Source organism: Eulemur rufifrons, chromosome 8 (assembly GCF_041146395.1).
Source record: "Eulemur rufifrons isolate Redbay chromosome 8, OSU_ERuf_1, whole genome shotgun sequence".
Lineage (NCBI taxonomy): Eukaryota > Metazoa > Chordata > Mammalia > Primates > Lemuridae > Eulemur > Eulemur rufifrons.
This window is the reverse complement of record NC_090990.1, coordinates 16,786,489-16,802,462: the sequence shown is the minus strand read 5'-3', so window position 1 is coordinate 16,802,462 and position 15,974 is coordinate 16,786,489. Positions and strand designations below refer to the sequence as shown.

The 15,974-nt window shown below is 41.6% G+C and overlaps 1 protein-coding gene and 1 long non-coding RNA gene across 7 annotated transcripts; both read left to right on the top strand.

The window, feature by feature from the left end:
• The first annotated feature begins 146 nt into the window (after positions 1 to 146).
• Positions 147 to 9,408, top strand: LOC138390522 (uncharacterized). Of its 2 annotated transcripts, XR_011234555.1 has the most exons (4): positions 147 to 271; positions 576 to 1,298; positions 2,155 to 2,303; positions 9,169 to 9,408. It is a non-coding gene; the product is annotated as an uncharacterized lncRNA (long non-coding RNA). The 2 variants fall into 2 exon arrangements; XR_011234554.1 differs by lacking the exon at positions 9,169 to 9,408 and having other exon boundaries at positions 2,155 to 4,868.
• Positions 9,409 to 9,526: 118 nt separating this feature from the next.
• On the top strand, positions 9,527 to 14,289 carry RSRP1 (arginine and serine rich protein 1). Of its 5 annotated transcripts, XM_069479596.1 has the most exons (5): positions 9,527 to 9,904; positions 10,156 to 10,737; positions 12,197 to 12,348; positions 13,773 to 13,856; positions 13,940 to 14,289. In XM_069479596.1, exons 2-5 carry the CDS (start codon positions 10,215 to 10,217, stop codon positions 14,054 to 14,056), a joined length of 876 nt encoding a protein of 291 aa, XP_069335697.1. In that variant the 5' UTR covers positions 9,527 to 9,904; positions 10,156 to 10,214; the 3' UTR covers positions 14,057 to 14,289. The 5 variants fall into 5 exon arrangements, 3 of the variants coding, with proteins under 3 accessions (XP_069335697.1, XP_069335699.1, XP_069335698.1); XR_011234552.1 differs by lacking the exon at positions 13,940 to 14,289 and having other exon boundaries at positions 9,533 to 9,904; positions 12,197 to 12,778; positions 12,994 to 13,841; XR_011234553.1 differs by lacking the exon at positions 13,940 to 14,289 and having other exon boundaries at positions 9,533 to 9,904; positions 12,197 to 12,778; positions 13,773 to 13,822.
• Positions 14,290 to 15,974: the final 1,685 nt, after the last annotated feature.

Sequence of the window (15,974 nt, the reverse complement as noted above, 5' to 3'; positions counted from 1 at the left end):
AGCACCGCCCAGTCGCGCATGCGGGGACGGGGCAGAGGGCGGAGCGTCGGGAGGGCGGGCGGCGAAGAGCCCAAAGGGAGCCACGCCCACCGCATCCAACGAGTCTGCGCATGCCCGGGGTGCGCGCCGCAGGGGCTTTCCCCAGCTCTGGGCTCCTGTCTGGACATCGGACGTGCTGGTTTGAGTACGCCCTGCTAGGGTAGGTGTGAGAAGTTGGTCTCCGTCCTCAGCTTTTGAAAGGAAGGCCTTTGTACCCGTTTCGCGTGATATGGTAAGTTTTCTAGTGCTGGGGTCTGTCCTGCAGCTATGTCAGGTGTGGGTGGCAGGAAAAGTGCCGGGTCCCACGTGGTGCAAAAGGTGGGTCTTGGTTCGCGGCCTCACAGCACCACTCAGGGCTCTTGTCTTGTTTGTTTTCTTTGTGCCGGGCTCCGCCCGCGCCGCAGCTCCGCCTCCCCGAGAGAGGCGGGGACTTTCTGGTTTGGTCTGGCGGGAGGTGGGAGTCCTGTAGGTTCCCATCCCAGCGTGGAGACCCACTTCTAGGACTTGATCTTTCTTTGCCTTTTGTTTTGAGGCAGGGTTTCTCCGCCTCGGCACTCTGGACGTTTTGAGCCTGCTAATTGTGTTTATCGGAGGCTGTCCTGTGCATCCTGGGACGTTTATCTGCATCGCTGGCCTCTACCCACTGAATGCAAATAGCACCTGTCACGAGTCGTGACAACGGAAAATGTCTCCAGACTTTGCCAAATATCCCCTCCCGGGGAAAATCGCCCCGCTTGAGAACCACTGTTTAGAGAATAGCCTGAGTTTTCGGGAAGTGACCCTCTTGCAAGAGAAGGAAGGTAAGAAGCCGGAAGCAGCGATGTCTTAGCTACGTGAACGACTTGTGGCTGGGCTCGCCCCTCTTCCAGAAGCTGTCAGTCTGGGTCTCGCGTCTCGAGTTGTCGTCCAGGAGTCGGAGCCGGCCCGTGAGAAGGAGCAGGTCAAGGTCTGGTTCCAGAAAGCGTCGCCGGAAGTACAGGCGCTACTCGCGAAGCCGGTCGCGATCCTGCAACCACACGCACAGAGAGAGGCGCTTTGGGCCGTCCAGGAGATGTTACCGGTTTCCTCGGTACCTATCCTGTAGCAGGTCCTGCTGTAAGGGAAGGTTGTATTACAGAATGGCCTATGCGATCACGCAGGGACAGCGCTACTAAGTCTTTGACCCTGTCTATGGTGTACCCCAAAGAACAACAGCAAGTGGAGGGAGAGATCCAGGAAGAGGTGGCAGAGCAGAACCCCCTTTCACTTAAGTGAAAAAGGTGGGTCATTTGTCGTTAAGAGAGGCACACAGGCTCATCATATTTACATGTATGGCGACAGTATATGAGGATAGGGAATTAAGGTGATTGTGTTGTGTCCTTTGATGCATAAAATCTATGTAGTTTTGGGTTTTTTAGAGGGCATTAGCCAATTAGTAGGTAAAACTATACAATACATCTAGTCTTGTCCATGGGCCGTTTTCAGATGGACATCATTCTTACCCCTCAGGATTAAAGATTAATTTTGACTGTTTAATGTCTCAGGGTGGAGGAATCTAGTGCGGGCAGTTCTTAATGAAACTTTTTTTTTTTTTTTTTTGAGACAGAGTCTGGCTCTGTTGCCTTGGGTAGAGTGCAGTGGCATCATCGTAGCTCATTGCACCCTCAAATTCCTGGGCTCAAGGGATCGTCCTGCCTCAGCCTCCCCAGTAACTGGGACTACAGGCACACCCCACCATGCCTGCCTAATTTTTCAATTTTTAGTAGAGACAGGGTCTCACTCTTGCTCAGGCTGGTCTCAAATGCATAAGCTCAAGCAATCCTCCCACCTTTACCTCCCAGAGTAATGAAACCTTTTAAATGTCTGTTAATGACTAACATTAGTTTACCAACTCTGAGCAGCATTAAACAAACCTTGATTTCAGCTTCTAATAAGCTAACTAATGACTGCGGGAGGAAAGGTATTAAAGGGTAGAAACTTTTTTAGCTTTCCTGGCCTTACAATGATTGTCAAGTATTTTATAACATGATTGTACATCTTTATGTTACCATTATAAGGTACATGCTTAATTTGTCATTCTTAGCCTTTTTGGGATACGCTATAGAATTAATGAGTATTTGTGTTTGTGTTTTGTAGATAGAATGGAGCTGTTAGAAATAGCAAAAGCCAGTGCAGCTAAATCTTTAGGAATACCCAACCTTGACTGGCCAGCTAGTCTCAGAACTGTTCCTGTAGCTAAAGAAACAAACTGTGGAACAGCTGTACCAAATGCTGCAAAGTTTGAGGTAAGTATTCCAGGCATATCCAAACAAAACCTTCAGAACTACTCCTTAACCATTTAACCAGAAAGATCTAATTTGATTTAACTTAGTCTATACTTCTTAGAAAGGCTAGCTAAATATAATCTGCTACAGTCAAAATAGCAGATCTGAAAATAGTAGACAGGCTTTCACCCATGAAAATGGGAGAGTAATGGACTTTATTTTCACTGAGCAACCATTCTGGATTGCCAAGGACTGACTCTGAAAGTTCTGTATTCCAGGAAACTCCTTTGTAAATGCTGATTTACAACAATGAGTATGGAAGATTGGGGCTGGAGGGCATGTAAAACCCATATTGTTCCTCCCCAGGCACCCCAAAAGAGGCTGAAGATAACAGTTTTTAATGACAAATGAATATGGCAATTGTCCACCTTCTGTTGACTGCTGAATTGGCAGCCATGACTTGTGGTTCACAGTAATGGATCATCCATTGTTGCATTCTCTTAGAGCAACTTAAGTTCTGAAATATGTACAATTTAAGTTCTAATCTTGAGTGTTAGCAGTCCAATTAACTGTTGTGCTTTGTATAGAGAAAATGCTAGTTTCATTTTTAACTTTGTGAATTATTGTGACCATGTTTTCTAAGAGTTCAGATAATGAAACTGATAACGAATACAATACCAGTGCCAGCACGACCCAGACATTACCGAAAAAGAAGGCTAAACGGCTATGTTATTTTAATGACAGATGGAAGGACACATACAACTGGATTAGGGAGGTAAATAACCCAAACAGAGCATACTGTACAATATGCAGAAAAGAATTTGGGGTTGGGCATGGCGGAGAAGGAGATGTGAAAAAGCACGTGGAGACTGAATCTCACAAGTCTGGGATGAGACAAGCAAGTCTTGAATCAATTCAAAGTGTTTTCATTTTCCAAAAAGACATCAGTGTTCAATCAAAAATAGCAGCTGCTGAATTAGCTTGGGCATACCACACAAATGAACATGCATTATCCTATCGTTCCCTTGATTGCTCTATGAAATTGAGTAAAGTTACATTTCCTGATTCAGAGGTTGCAACTAAAATGTCCTGTGGACGAACAAAAGGGGAAATTTTGATAACAGATGTGTTGGCCCCTTACAGTGTCGAGTTGATTTTGTCAGATCTTACGAACGATCATGCTTTCTACAGTATATCAAGTAATGTATTGAATCATGGCAATAAAAAAGTGTTCCCCGTAGCTGTTAGGTACTTTGATTTGAAAAATGGAGTTTCCAATCGTCTTCTTGATTTCTATGAAGATTTTAATGAAACCTCAGAAAACATAAAACAAAAGATTGTTGATACCTTGTCCAAATACAAACTAGACTTTTCTCACCTATCTGCATATTCAGCAGATAGCACAAATATAAATTACAACAAATTCCATTCAGTCTATAAACTTCTTACCAAAGAAAATGAAAAGATCTTACCTGCTGAATGTCCAGCACACCTTGTACACAAGACTGCTAAAAAGGGTTGTGATTTGCTTTCCTATGATATTGAGGCTTTCATAATGAAAGCTCTTGGTTACTTTTCGGTTTCCTCAAAACATGCAGAAGCACTTAATGAGATTTTTAACTTTGTAGAAATGGAAGGAGACAGACTCCTTAGAAATGTGCCTACAAGATGGCTATCATTGTTGCCAGCCATAGAGAAGATGTTAAAATGTTGGCCTGCTGTGAAGTCCTATTTTCAAAATATAGGAAAAGAAGAATGTCCTTCTTTAATTTGGAAATACATTGAGGATGAGAATGAAGAAAAGGATTACAGTACAACAGAAATATATATGCTTTTTATCCAGAATTGCTTGATGATCTTTGAAGAAGCTATAAGGAGCCTAGAAAAGGATAAACTGACTGCACCTGAGTTATTTGATGTTATGTGTAAGTTGCGACAAAAACTCACACAGCGAAAAAATGAATCATTTTTTGGGAAGAAGACTGCTTTAGAACTCAAAAAAATGTCACCAGAAAAGGGCAACCAAGTTAAACAGGACTTCCTCAATTTCTTTACTAGAACTATCACTTTTTTGGAATCCAATTTTGATTTTACAAGTTCAAATTACCTCTGTGCTTTAAAACCATTTTCCCTGAGAAAGAGAGGTTTAACCTACGATGACATTCATTGTGCTTCCGAACATTTAAAAATGATGGATATTTTAGAGATGGATAGCCTCTATGATGAGTTTATAGATGCAAAGAACCTGATTGACAAACAGCTGGTGTACCAAAACAAGCCTGTAGATAAAAAATGGATGGACATTTTTGGAGAGCTGGAAACAAATTCCTACAAGACTAAAAACCTGCTGTTGCTAGTAAGCAAAATCCTAAGTATTCCATGCTCAAATGTTTTTGTTGAGAGGATATTTAGATTGATGTCATCACAATGGACTGACACCAGGAGTCAATGTAATGTGGGCTTGATAAGAGCACAGCTGCAAGTGAAAGAGAATTTTACATTTGACTGTATTCAGTTCTATCACTACATAAAAGAAAAGAAGGATGTCCTAAAGGCTGCAGGAAGTTCAGAGAAGTACTATTGGAAAAGGAAACAAAAAGAGTAAAAATGTCCTACTATATTGAGACAGAAAGAAACATGCCATTGTTTCTTTTTATTACATGCAATATCTGTTTTGTTAATTTTGTTGTATTTCTGTTCTCCTTTAAAAAGTCTTATTTTTTGTATCTTAATACAGAACAATATAACCTACAAAATTTAAATATTCAATAAAATTTTAAAAGTTAACTGCTGTATCAGGACAGAAATACATAAAATTGTTATGTACTTCTTATACATTATTTGTTTATTTAGTTCTGTTATTACTAGTTGACAATTTTAACTATTCCTATTGTTTAAATAATTGCATTTATGTAACCGAAAGAATAATACAAACTATATATTTTCAAGTAAACACCTATATTTTATATTTTTATGTTAAAAATAACACGTATAATTATATATTATATTATCGTATGTGTGTTTGTTTTGGCTTTGTCCCAGATTGGGAGTCCCAGATTGTCTCCCCACAATCAGCTCTTACATCTTTCTTAACTCTGAAATTTTGATCCCTGTTGTAAGTGAATTCTCTTTGTTTGAATCCCCCCGCCGGCCCCAGTACAAATTATCCTTGGCTAAAGAGAACTACCAAATAATTACTTTTGGCCAAGGGGATAAGGAAGGCCTTCTGTGAGTTTTTATTTTTATTTTTTTATAATTTTTTTCTTTTGTCTTATTTTGCTTTTCTGCTTAGGTGTATGTGATGACTTCTATGAGTTTTTAATTGATAGATTGGTTCTCTTTCATTCAAATAATGCTCATAATTTAAAAGTCCTGGAAAAGTACATTCACAATCATATTTTATAAATGCAATTACATTTATGTTAGTGAAAACTTGGTAATTTGATAGCTGTTCATTTTTTAAATTTTCAAGTATTATGTAAAACCTTGGTCTACCAGAATTTTCAAAGAAAATAATACTTCAGCAAAACAAGATTCCCCCATAATAACCATATATACATACAGCCATCTTCAGTAACTAAATTGTGTCTGTGCTTTTCTAGGCAGTGGAGTTGATTTTAACCAATTGCTATTAAGAACTGCATAAGAAAACTGCTTATTCATTTTCCACATCCTGGTTGGCAAAGTGTGACACATAGCAATAGAAAAGAAAAATATAATCCTGGGATGCATTTGCAATCAATGTACAGAGCTGAGGCATCAGCTTTCAGAAGAACATTTTAACACTGCCACATGCTGTCCATCTGTGTGTCCTGCAGTCGGGTGAGTACAAGGTTCTCCCCTTGGTCTCAGTGGAAGTCTGAATCACAAGCACTACCAGGTTCACAAAGGTGTTAATTCTTCAAAGCAGCGAATGCTATTGAAAAGGGGAAGTATAAAAACCTTAAGAATCGAATGGTATATTCCAATTAATATTCCATGAAGCACATAATTATAGTTGTGTCAAAGCAGGCTCTATGAGCACACTGTTACCCGTTAAAAAAGCAGAAGCCCTACCCAGAAAGATTTTATATGTAATGTATTAAACTTACTAATGTGTTTGAATTTTTCTACTTTAAAAATTTCATAAAAATTATCTTTTTACTGGTGCTTATTTTATGTGATGCTAGGTAGGACAAGTTCTCTAAAAGACCTGGTTTAAATAAAAGTATATCTGCCTCTTCTAAAAACAGTGTAAGGTCCAGATGTCTGTGATGTACTTCAAGGTAGGAATCACATTTAATTTAGCTTTGTTTCTCCTGTAACTGGTAAAAGAGGAGATACTGAGAAAATGAAATGCTTTGAATGAATAATGAATGGCCAATCGGGCATATTCAAAAATCTTAGAAATTGCTAGAGAATTAATACCAGATGCTTAAAGAAGCTATCATTTACTTCTCGTTTCCCCCTTGCCTGAAAATAAGATGGACAGATTCAAAACTAGTTGTCAGTTTTACATCCTCCTTTTTATATTCAGCAACATCATACTCAAGAGAAATAAAGGCACTAAAATAAAATCTTTGTTGGCTGGGCATGGTGGCTCATGCCTGTAATCCTAGGATGCTGGGAGCTCGAGGCCAGAGAATTGCTTGAGGTCAGAAGTTCAAGACCAGCCTGAGCAAGAATGAGACCCCCATGTCTACTAAAAATAGAAAAAATTAGCTGGGCGTGGTGGTGTGTGCGCCTGTAGTCCCAGCTACTCGGGAGGTTGAAGCAGGAGGATCGCCTGAGCCCAGAAGTTTGAGGTTGCAGTGAGCTAGGCTGACACCACTGTACTCTAGCCTGGGCAACAGAGCAGAGACTTTATCTCAAAAAAAAAAAAAAAAAAGATAACCATTAATAGCAATGAAGAAACATTGTAGAACCTCTAAATGAACAGTGGGAGGGAGGGAAAAAGAGATACTTAATCAAGCTGGCAAAATAAAATGAGAAAAAGTGAAAAAGGAAAGTATAGTAAGTAGTAGACACCAATGGAAGGGATAAGGTCAACAATACAGTTATTCCAATAAATGTAAAAGGGTTGAATTTACTTACCAAAGGAAAAAAACTTCATTTGGGGTGTGAAAACTCAGGTGTTGTTTACCTGTTGAAACACTTAAAATGAACATATAACAATAAAAATGTCATTAAGATATTTCTGAATATACCTAGCAAGACATGTGCAAGATGTATTTGAAAAAAGTTACAAAATTTTAGTGAATGTATTAGTTTCCTATTGCTGTGGTAACAGATAACCCCAATCTTAAGTGGCTTAAAGCAACCCAAATTGATTACCTTACAGTTCTGTAAGTGAGAAGTCTCACTAGGTTAAACTCAAGGTGTCAGCAGAGCTTTGTTCCTTTCTGGATGCCCTAGGGGAGAATCCCCAATGCTTGCCCATTCAGGTGTTGGTGGAATTCAGTTCCATAACATTTCCTAGAGGCCTCTCTCTCTCCTTGCACATAGCTCCCTGCATTTCAGAAGCAGCAATTCTGAATTGCATGGAATTCTCATGCTTTGAATCTCTCCTGTGATTAGATTCAGGATAATCTCATCTTCAGGTCCTTAACCTTATTTACATCTGCAAAATTCTTTTTGCCACATTAAGGTAACATATTCATAGGTTCCAGGAAATTAGCGACCAAAGGGATATCTTTAGGGGGCCGTTAGTCTGTCTATCACAGTGAAGAATATAAACAAACTTGAACAGCACATTTAAAACTTAAGGGTCACATTCTTAGATGGGAAGATTTGGAATTATAAAGATGACATTTCTGCCTAAATTAGCCTACAAATTCAGTGCTAGATATTCTAATGATAATTGAAGTTGGATTTTTCCATCAAGTGAGTGGGTAAATGCTCAGTGAAGATTATATTGTTTAGAGAAATAAAGGAACACAACATCCCTTGCAGACTTTAACTCAGGTAGACTGTGTAAGTTCTTGAAACAAATACACCAACATTCTGCACAAGGGCAAATAATGTTTCCCACTGTGTTTCTAATATTCTATTAACATCCAGGATTTTTCTGACAACCATTTTTTAGGCACACATTTGACTGATACTATTAACTGTCTACAGAGATTCCTATCACTGTATGCATAACCAAGAGCTTAAGACTGCATTGCAAGCATAGTTTCACTTTATTTCCCCAACACATCATTTTACACTTGTCCAATGTGCACTCATTATTTTCTGTCTACTCACAGTTTACTGAGAACTTTCAGCAAAAGTTCCTGGTAGATGGGCACTGTATCTTATATTAAGATATTTTAAGATATTTCTTAAGATGTTTTAAAAAAGAAACACTTTTTCACTTAAGAACTACTTCCATTACGATGCATCCGTCCTCACTACATATGGATGATACTGTGGACAGTGAACAAGTATGGCAGGTCATGTGGGTGAGTGCAGATATTTAAGGATTTTATTCCCTCTATTTTTGTGCAAGTTTGGGTATGTAAGGTGAAGATGATTGGTGATGAGTGAGTTTGTGTCTCCCTCTAAAGAAAAGTGGCTTTTGTAAAAATGGTCTTGCAAGGAAGTGCATTTAATGACTAACTTTCCTTACAGAAGTGGTTAGTTCATTCAATAAAAAGTTAACCCACAATTTTCAAGGCAATTGTCATGCTTTATTACAACATCAAGTGTTTGGAACGTACCCTATTTGTAAATCCCCAGAAATAAAAATCACCTTTGTTTAATCTCCTACACCACGCTGTCTCTGGAACAGTTATCTCAGATATCATGCTTACCCCCTAAAGGTCACCTATGCATTTCTTTGCATTTTGTCTCTACATTAATTACCTTTACTGCCCAAAACAGGGAAGTAAAAAACCATTTCTAAGTTAATATATTGCATTTTCAGAGATCCTGGGATGTCCTGGAGGAGGGGCACGGTCCCCTTTCTTCCCCACTCGTCCCGCAGCCAGGCGGTGTCTGGACCCGGTCGCCCCCTCCCGCCACCGCGGGACACAGGACAGGAGGAAGTGGCAGGAAGGGTCCGGTGAGGCACAGCCCGCGTTCGCGGCTCCCAGGAGGGTGGAGGCAACGACCCTGTCGGCATCAGCCCGGCAGACAGTCCCGGGTCCGAGCTCCAGCCGGTAACTGCTTGGCGCTTATGCCCGCACCCGCCCATGCAGTCGGTGTCGCGCCGCGCGGCGCCGTCTAGAAAGTTTTCTGGTAACCAGGTCTGACTTACTCTTCTCTCAGGGCAGAAAAAAACAGCACCGGCCCCGGGACACCCGGATGTACCAGCACTACCCCGCCCGCCGGGCCCAGGGCCCTGTCGCGCATGCGCACCCCGGAGGCGTGGCGCGATACAGGGGGCGGGGCTCGGGAGGGAGGAGGCAGGGCGGCGGTTGGGCGAGAGGAGAGCCACGCCCACCGCGCTAACGTCTCTGCGCATGCTCCGGCGTCAGCTTCTGGTACCTTCGCCGCGTCTGCGAACAGTGCCTGCAGTTGGCGTGTGGGCGTGTGAGGTGGATGTTGTGCGTCTCCTCTCTGAGGGTAGAAACGAAATCCCTCTCTTCGTCCTAAGCTTTGAGAGGAAGGCGTTCGCTGGTCCTTTCTCTCCGTCTTGAGCGAGGCGTCGACGGCCTGCGGTGAGTTTTCTGGTGACGGGGTCGGTCCCGAATTTCTCTCAGAATCGAGTGGCAGGAAAAGCGCCGGGCCCCGCATGGCGGGAAGGCGGCGTTTCGGGTCGGCTGCGCGGCCGCAGGGCGCTGAGCAGGGTTTCGGGCGCCGGCTTCCCCGTCGGCTCCGCACCGCCCGCGCCGCGGCTCCGCCTCCGGAGGCGCCCGGCCGAGCACCCACTTCCGCGGCCTGACAGGCTCTTTTCGCTTTTTGTTTTTAGCCGGTCTCGGGAAGGAGTTTTTCTTCCGAGGAACAGGAAAGCTAGAGCCGCGGGTGAAGATGTCCAAGTACGTGAACGACATGTGGCCGGGCTCGCCGCAGCGTTCCCCCTTGGTGCCCGGGTCGGGCGATTCCAGCCGCCCGTCTTCGCGGTCGAGGAGCCGCTCTTCCAGAAGCTCTCGGTCCTATTCCCGCGTCTCCAGTCGGTCGCCGTCCAGGAGTCGGAACCGGCCCCGAAGGAGGAGCAGGTCCAGGTCTCGTTCCCGAAGGCGCCACCAGCGGAAGTACAGGCGCTACTCGAAGTCGTACTCGCGGAGCCGGTCGCCGTCCCGCAGCCGCCGGTACCGGGAGCGGCGCTGTGGGCCGTCCAGGAGATACTGCCGGTCTCCTTCGCCGTCCCGGTCCCGGTCCCGGAGCCGGTCGCGCTCTCGGGGAAGGTCGTACCACAGAAGCTCCTACTCGCTCGCGCGGGGACCGCGCTACTACGGCTTTGGGCGCACGGTGTCCCCGGGGGAACACAGGTGGAGGGAGAGGTCCAGGACGAGGTCTCGGAGCGGAACCCCCCTCCGCTTAAGCGAAAAGGGTAGGTCTCTCGATGACACGCAGACGCATGGTTTTCCTTTGTCACCGTTTTACCTGTGTGGTGACAGTATGTGAGTGGGCTGGGGAGGCAAAGGTGCTGTGTGGTCTTGGTATTTGTCTTTTCGGTGGCAGAAGTCTGTTTTGTTGGGGGAAAGGAGGAGGACATCAGCCGGTAGTTAAAACTACAGTATGATCGGTGGCTGGGATGTAAGTGTACGGCGCTCTTTCTCCTTAGGATTAAAGGATTATGGGTGCCAACGGGCTTAGGGTGGAGAAGACCTTTTCTTTTAGTGGCTGTCTGTTGTTAGTGGAGCCTTTTAAACGTTAATTGTGATTTACTTGGTTAGGTTTCTAAAGTAAGTACTGAATGGCAGTAACAGTATCAAAACATGCAAAATTTTTTTTCTTTCTTTCTTGTTTTTTTTTTTTTTTTTTAGTTAACTGTATTGCTGAACAGAATTGTTCGGTATTTCAACACATGAACTGCCCTGTGGATTGTATTTAACTCGTGCTAGTTTTGAGCCCGGGCCTCTGGAAGCATATGTAACTCAGTCTCTTCACCTTGGGACTCGCAGGAACCATTTTTCAAGTTGCATATAACTCGTACACAGAAAACAGTAAAAAATAACAAACATGGCCTGGCTCGGTGTAATCCTAGCTCTCTGGGAGTCCCAGGTGGGAGGATTGCTTGAGGGCAGGAGTTGGAGACCAGTCTGAGTGAGAGTGAGGATGGGTCTCTACTGAAAATAGAAAAAAAAAATTATTAAAAAAAATAATAAACTTTTCATTAAATTAGAAAGGATTGTTTTGTCTTTTAAGTTTTTATTCTATTTTCCTAATAAAACACGTGGCCCCAAGGAGAAAATTTTTTCCTAGTGTGGCAGTCGGTGCGTTAAAACCATTTAATGTTATCCTGGAGAGGGGATCACAGAATAGAAAAAAGGATAGTAGTATGTTGGAAAAATACATGTTGAAGAGAAAGCAAAATAATGCAAAGTTAAGGTCTTTGGTAAGGAAACATTGAAAACTAACTGTTGAGGTAATTCAGGAATGTTTACTTTTCTCAGCAAAAAATGGGGTAGAGAATAAAGTGATGCAGACATCCCTCAGTATATATGGGAAATCAATTCCAGGACCCCTGCAGTTAGCAAAATCTTCTGGCACTTGCACAAAACTAGCAGTCAGCCCTGCAGCATCCTATATTGTGGGGTTTCCCATCCCTCCAGTACTGAAGCATATTTGATCTGCTTTTGGTTGGGGGGGTGGGTGCGCAAATCCACAAATAAGCAGACCACTGCAGTTCAAACTCATGTTTTTTCAAGGGTCCACCTTACTTTATGAAAATAAAGCAAATGACTCAGATATATTTTACTTAAAACAGCAACGTAAAAGCTCATTTTGTGGGTTTGAGTCTCCTTGGGGAAATACTATAGGATTAATGAATATCTTATTTTTTCCAGATCGGATGGAGCTGTTAGAAATAGCAAAAGCCAATGCAGCAAAAGCCTTAGGAACAACTCACATTGATTTGCCAGCTAGTCTCAGAACTGTAGCTGTAGCTAAAGAAACACACCATGGAACTGCTGTACCGAATTCTGGTGCTAAGTTGGAGGTCAGTATTCTTGGTTTATCTGGACAAAACCTTTGGAAAGCTATTGCCAGAAAGATCCGATTAGCCGTTTAATTACCTTAGACTATACTTCTTGGGAAGTCTAGCTATGTGTAATTTGCTAAAAATCAAAAGATCAGATTGATAATACTAGAGAAGGTCACGCCCATGAAAATGGAAGATTAATGAACTTGATTTTCAGTTGATGCTGTACTCAAATGTTTCATAATACCATTAATGTATATCGTAGCTGGTACTTTGGTGATTTCTATGTCAAATTCTATCTCTAGTCTTTACAGAGTGTTGAGCTTTCTTTGCAGCATTATGTTCCCACAGATTCTGTACTCAGCATACAGTATAGTTTACCTGCTTTATTTGTGTTTTATAGAAATCATGAATGTGGTCTCCAGACATTGATGAAGAAAATCTGTTGGTAATTGATACATGGGCTAAAGCATTTGAAGTTTACATTCACATACTGAAAGCTTAGTTTTTTGTTGTTAGATCCATGTGCATGCTAGAATTTGGGACAAGTACTATTTGTATAAGGTACTGAAGACAATTTTTAACTAAGCAAGGGTACACTTTGTAATGGCGGGGCATCTGTGATATAGATGTCCCTTTCATAATATATGCAATATATTCCAGATGTTTTGAGAGATTACAGAAGAGGAGGCCTGCTTCACTTGCAGATAAGTTTATTATAATTCTCCAGAAATGTGCAGGATATGCATTGGCAAATCGCACTGTACTTTTAATTGTGTGAAATCTGAAGCTTAAAATTCATAGCTTTGAAGGTTTAAAGTTGTTAGAAATTGACAAAAATCAGCATAGTAAAGATATTCATCCTATCTAAATGCTGTGGTCCCCAACCCCTGGGCCACACAGCAGGAGGTGAGTGGCAAGTGAGCCTTCAACTGTAAGCCAGCCTTCTTTATTGACATCCGCTCCCCAACCCCCACATGCTGTCTGTGGAAATATTTTCTTCCATTAACTGGTCCCTGGTGCCAAAAAGGTTGGGGACTGCTGTAAATGAACCTGTCATTGGGACCCAGTTGTATGTTATATTAGTAGACAAATAAGATCTTAGTTTGAGTTGTTTGTTCAGATGATTAGGTGCCCAGCTGGCAAGTAGCTTACTTCCTTGAAACTAGGTATTTCCTGGTATGGCTTGACTTTCAATAGTACTTGAATTTGCTGCAGCAGGGGAATAAAATTATGGGAAGAGTGTCTTAAACCTGTTATTAAATCAGTTTTGTTAAGGGGAAAACTCAAGAGTTCTGTGTTGTTTAGGCTGTTAACTATATGGTTAGATGGAATTTGATTTGTGTCTATGACTAAATTTATATACAGTTGAGCTGCTTTTATATGGTACTTGTAAGCCAAGGGTATGTTTTTTAAAGTTACACTTTCTCTTACCTGTCTAGCTGTCAGAAGAGCTAACAGAAGATGGAACTAAAAATCTGGGTCGAAAATCTTACCAGCAAAGAAGCATAGCTTTTAGCTCTAATGTAAGTATATCCAAGTACTGACCACTCAAATTGGATTTAGAATGTATGTATTTGGGAAGCTAACTTAATTTGTTTTCTTACAGAATTCTGTAGCAAAGCCAATACAGAAATCAGCTCAAGCTGTTGCTGAAGAGACAACTTCAGGGTCACCAAAAATAAATCAGAAAAAAAGTCCATATGGACTGTGGAGACCTGTGTAAAAGGAGAAAACTAATGGCTAAGTTTGCATGAAACTGCACTTTATTTCAAATTTGTGTTTCTAGCATTATCCCATTCCTTTGAGGTATTTAGTGGTAATTATTGCAATTAAAAACCAACACAAAAAGATGTAAATACTTAATCAAATATTAATATTTTAGGTTTCTCTTGTGGATAAGAGATAGCACAAATGGACCAAAGGTTACATACAGGGTGGGAGGGGTGTGTGTGTGTGTGTGTGTGTGTGTATATATATATATATATATATACACACACACACACTTGTAAATATTGACTATCAGTTGTTTACATAGAAATGAAATTTCTAAGACAAACACAGTAATTGAAGTATTTTGTATATTAATAAATTTTTTTTATTCAGTCTCTTCAGTTTCTATTTTATAATCAGTCTTTATTTAATGTAGAAATATAAGGAGGTGTCTCTTGTTTAAAGCCTTACTAATCTCAAATCCAAGTACATGGAGTGACAACATAGGGCGCACAGGCCTTTCCCTGGGAGTTTGAGATTTGGTAAATCTGAAGTCCCTAGCTCACTCCCTCTGAATTTTAACAATATTCCCAATTGGTCTGTATATATTCTAAAATTTGAGAAGTTGGCCTCAAACTTAGGAATACTGGCATAGAGTTACCTTGGAAGAGTTATGCTGTTGGCCATAGGGCAGGAAGTGGTGAAATGGGATGCCTCATGAAATTGTAAAACCTGTGAGATGTATTTCTTTGTTACGTTTTTAAAAGTATTCTAAATATTAAATTCTTAGCTTGAATATTATAATGCTACTGTAGCTGGGAAGGATCTTTACTAAGCACATATGATGAACTGGAAGATCTAGACAACTGGCCTAAACAGACTGATTATAGGCTTTTGTCATTTTTGCCCATTGAAACATATTTGTGGACACCTAAACCCTAGAAAAACAGCCATTTTTAGGTTACCTGCACAGATGTTATTTGACTTGATACAGCAAATGTTAAAATGAGTTTAAGATGCCAGGTTTATAATCTGAGTAGGAGCGTGTATTTCTTTACCACTTTGCTTGCCAGTATCTTGAACAGCTTCTTAAATTTAGACAGTAATGGAATAGATTTCCAGTAGGCAGGGATAAATAAGCTGGAGAATTTGAAAGGGCAGAACGTTAGAGGCAAAACAGATCACTTGAAAGGACAAACACCCAGAGATGACTATAATGAATGGTGAGCAGGCTGTGCACAAAAGAAGTCCTAAATTTTTTTTTTTTTTTTGAGACTGAGTCTCACTGTGTTGCCTGGGCTAAGTGCCGTGGCGTCAGCCCAGCCCACAGCAACCTCAAACTCCTGGGCTTAAGCAATCCTCTTGTCTCAGCCTCCCGAGTAGCTGGGACTACAGGCATGCGCCACCATGCCTGGCTAGTTTTTTCTATATAGATTTTTAGCTGTCTAAATCATTTCTTTCTATTTTTTTTTTTAGTAGAGAATGGGGTCTTGCTCTTGCTCAGGCTGGCCTCGAACTCCTGACGTGGAGCGATCCGCCCGCCTCGGCCTCTCAGAGTGCAAGGATTATAGGCGTGAGCCACCGCACCCGGCCCTAAATTCTTAGTTAGAGTGACTTTCCACTTAAAGATAATTTTGTGAAGGTCCTGAAAGGAAAATTTTCTCTACTCAAAACACTTGACATTAAATGTGTGTTTTTCCATACCCAAGCAATTCTCTCAATTACTCTTTGTTCTACAATGGAATTCAATTCTGAAGCTACCTAGAGTGAGTTAGTGTGGATCCTGTAGGTTAAGGGTTCAGTGCCTTAAGACTGTACCCCTTATGCCAGTTGCAAGTAGGGAGAAACCATGTTATTCAACACTTTAGTCTGACTTTGCTGCAAATTTGCAGTTCCTGTGTATCTCCTTTAGGTTTGAGAATTTGCCTATA

Bases quoted from the DNA above. Each gene is read 5' to 3' on its own strand.
- RSRP1 (XM_069479596.1), top strand. From the start codon at position 10,215: ATGTCCAAGTACGTGAACGACATGTGGCCGGGCTCGCCGCAGCGTTCC. The intron at 10,738-12,196 runs GTAGGTCTCTCG...TATTTTTTCCAG, and splicing joins CCTCCGCTTAAGCGAAAAGG to ATCGGATGGAGCTGTTAGAA. The intron at 13,857-13,939 runs GTAAGTATATCC...GTTTTCTTACAG, and splicing joins GCATAGCTTTTAGCTCTAAT to AATTCTGTAGCAAAGCCAAT.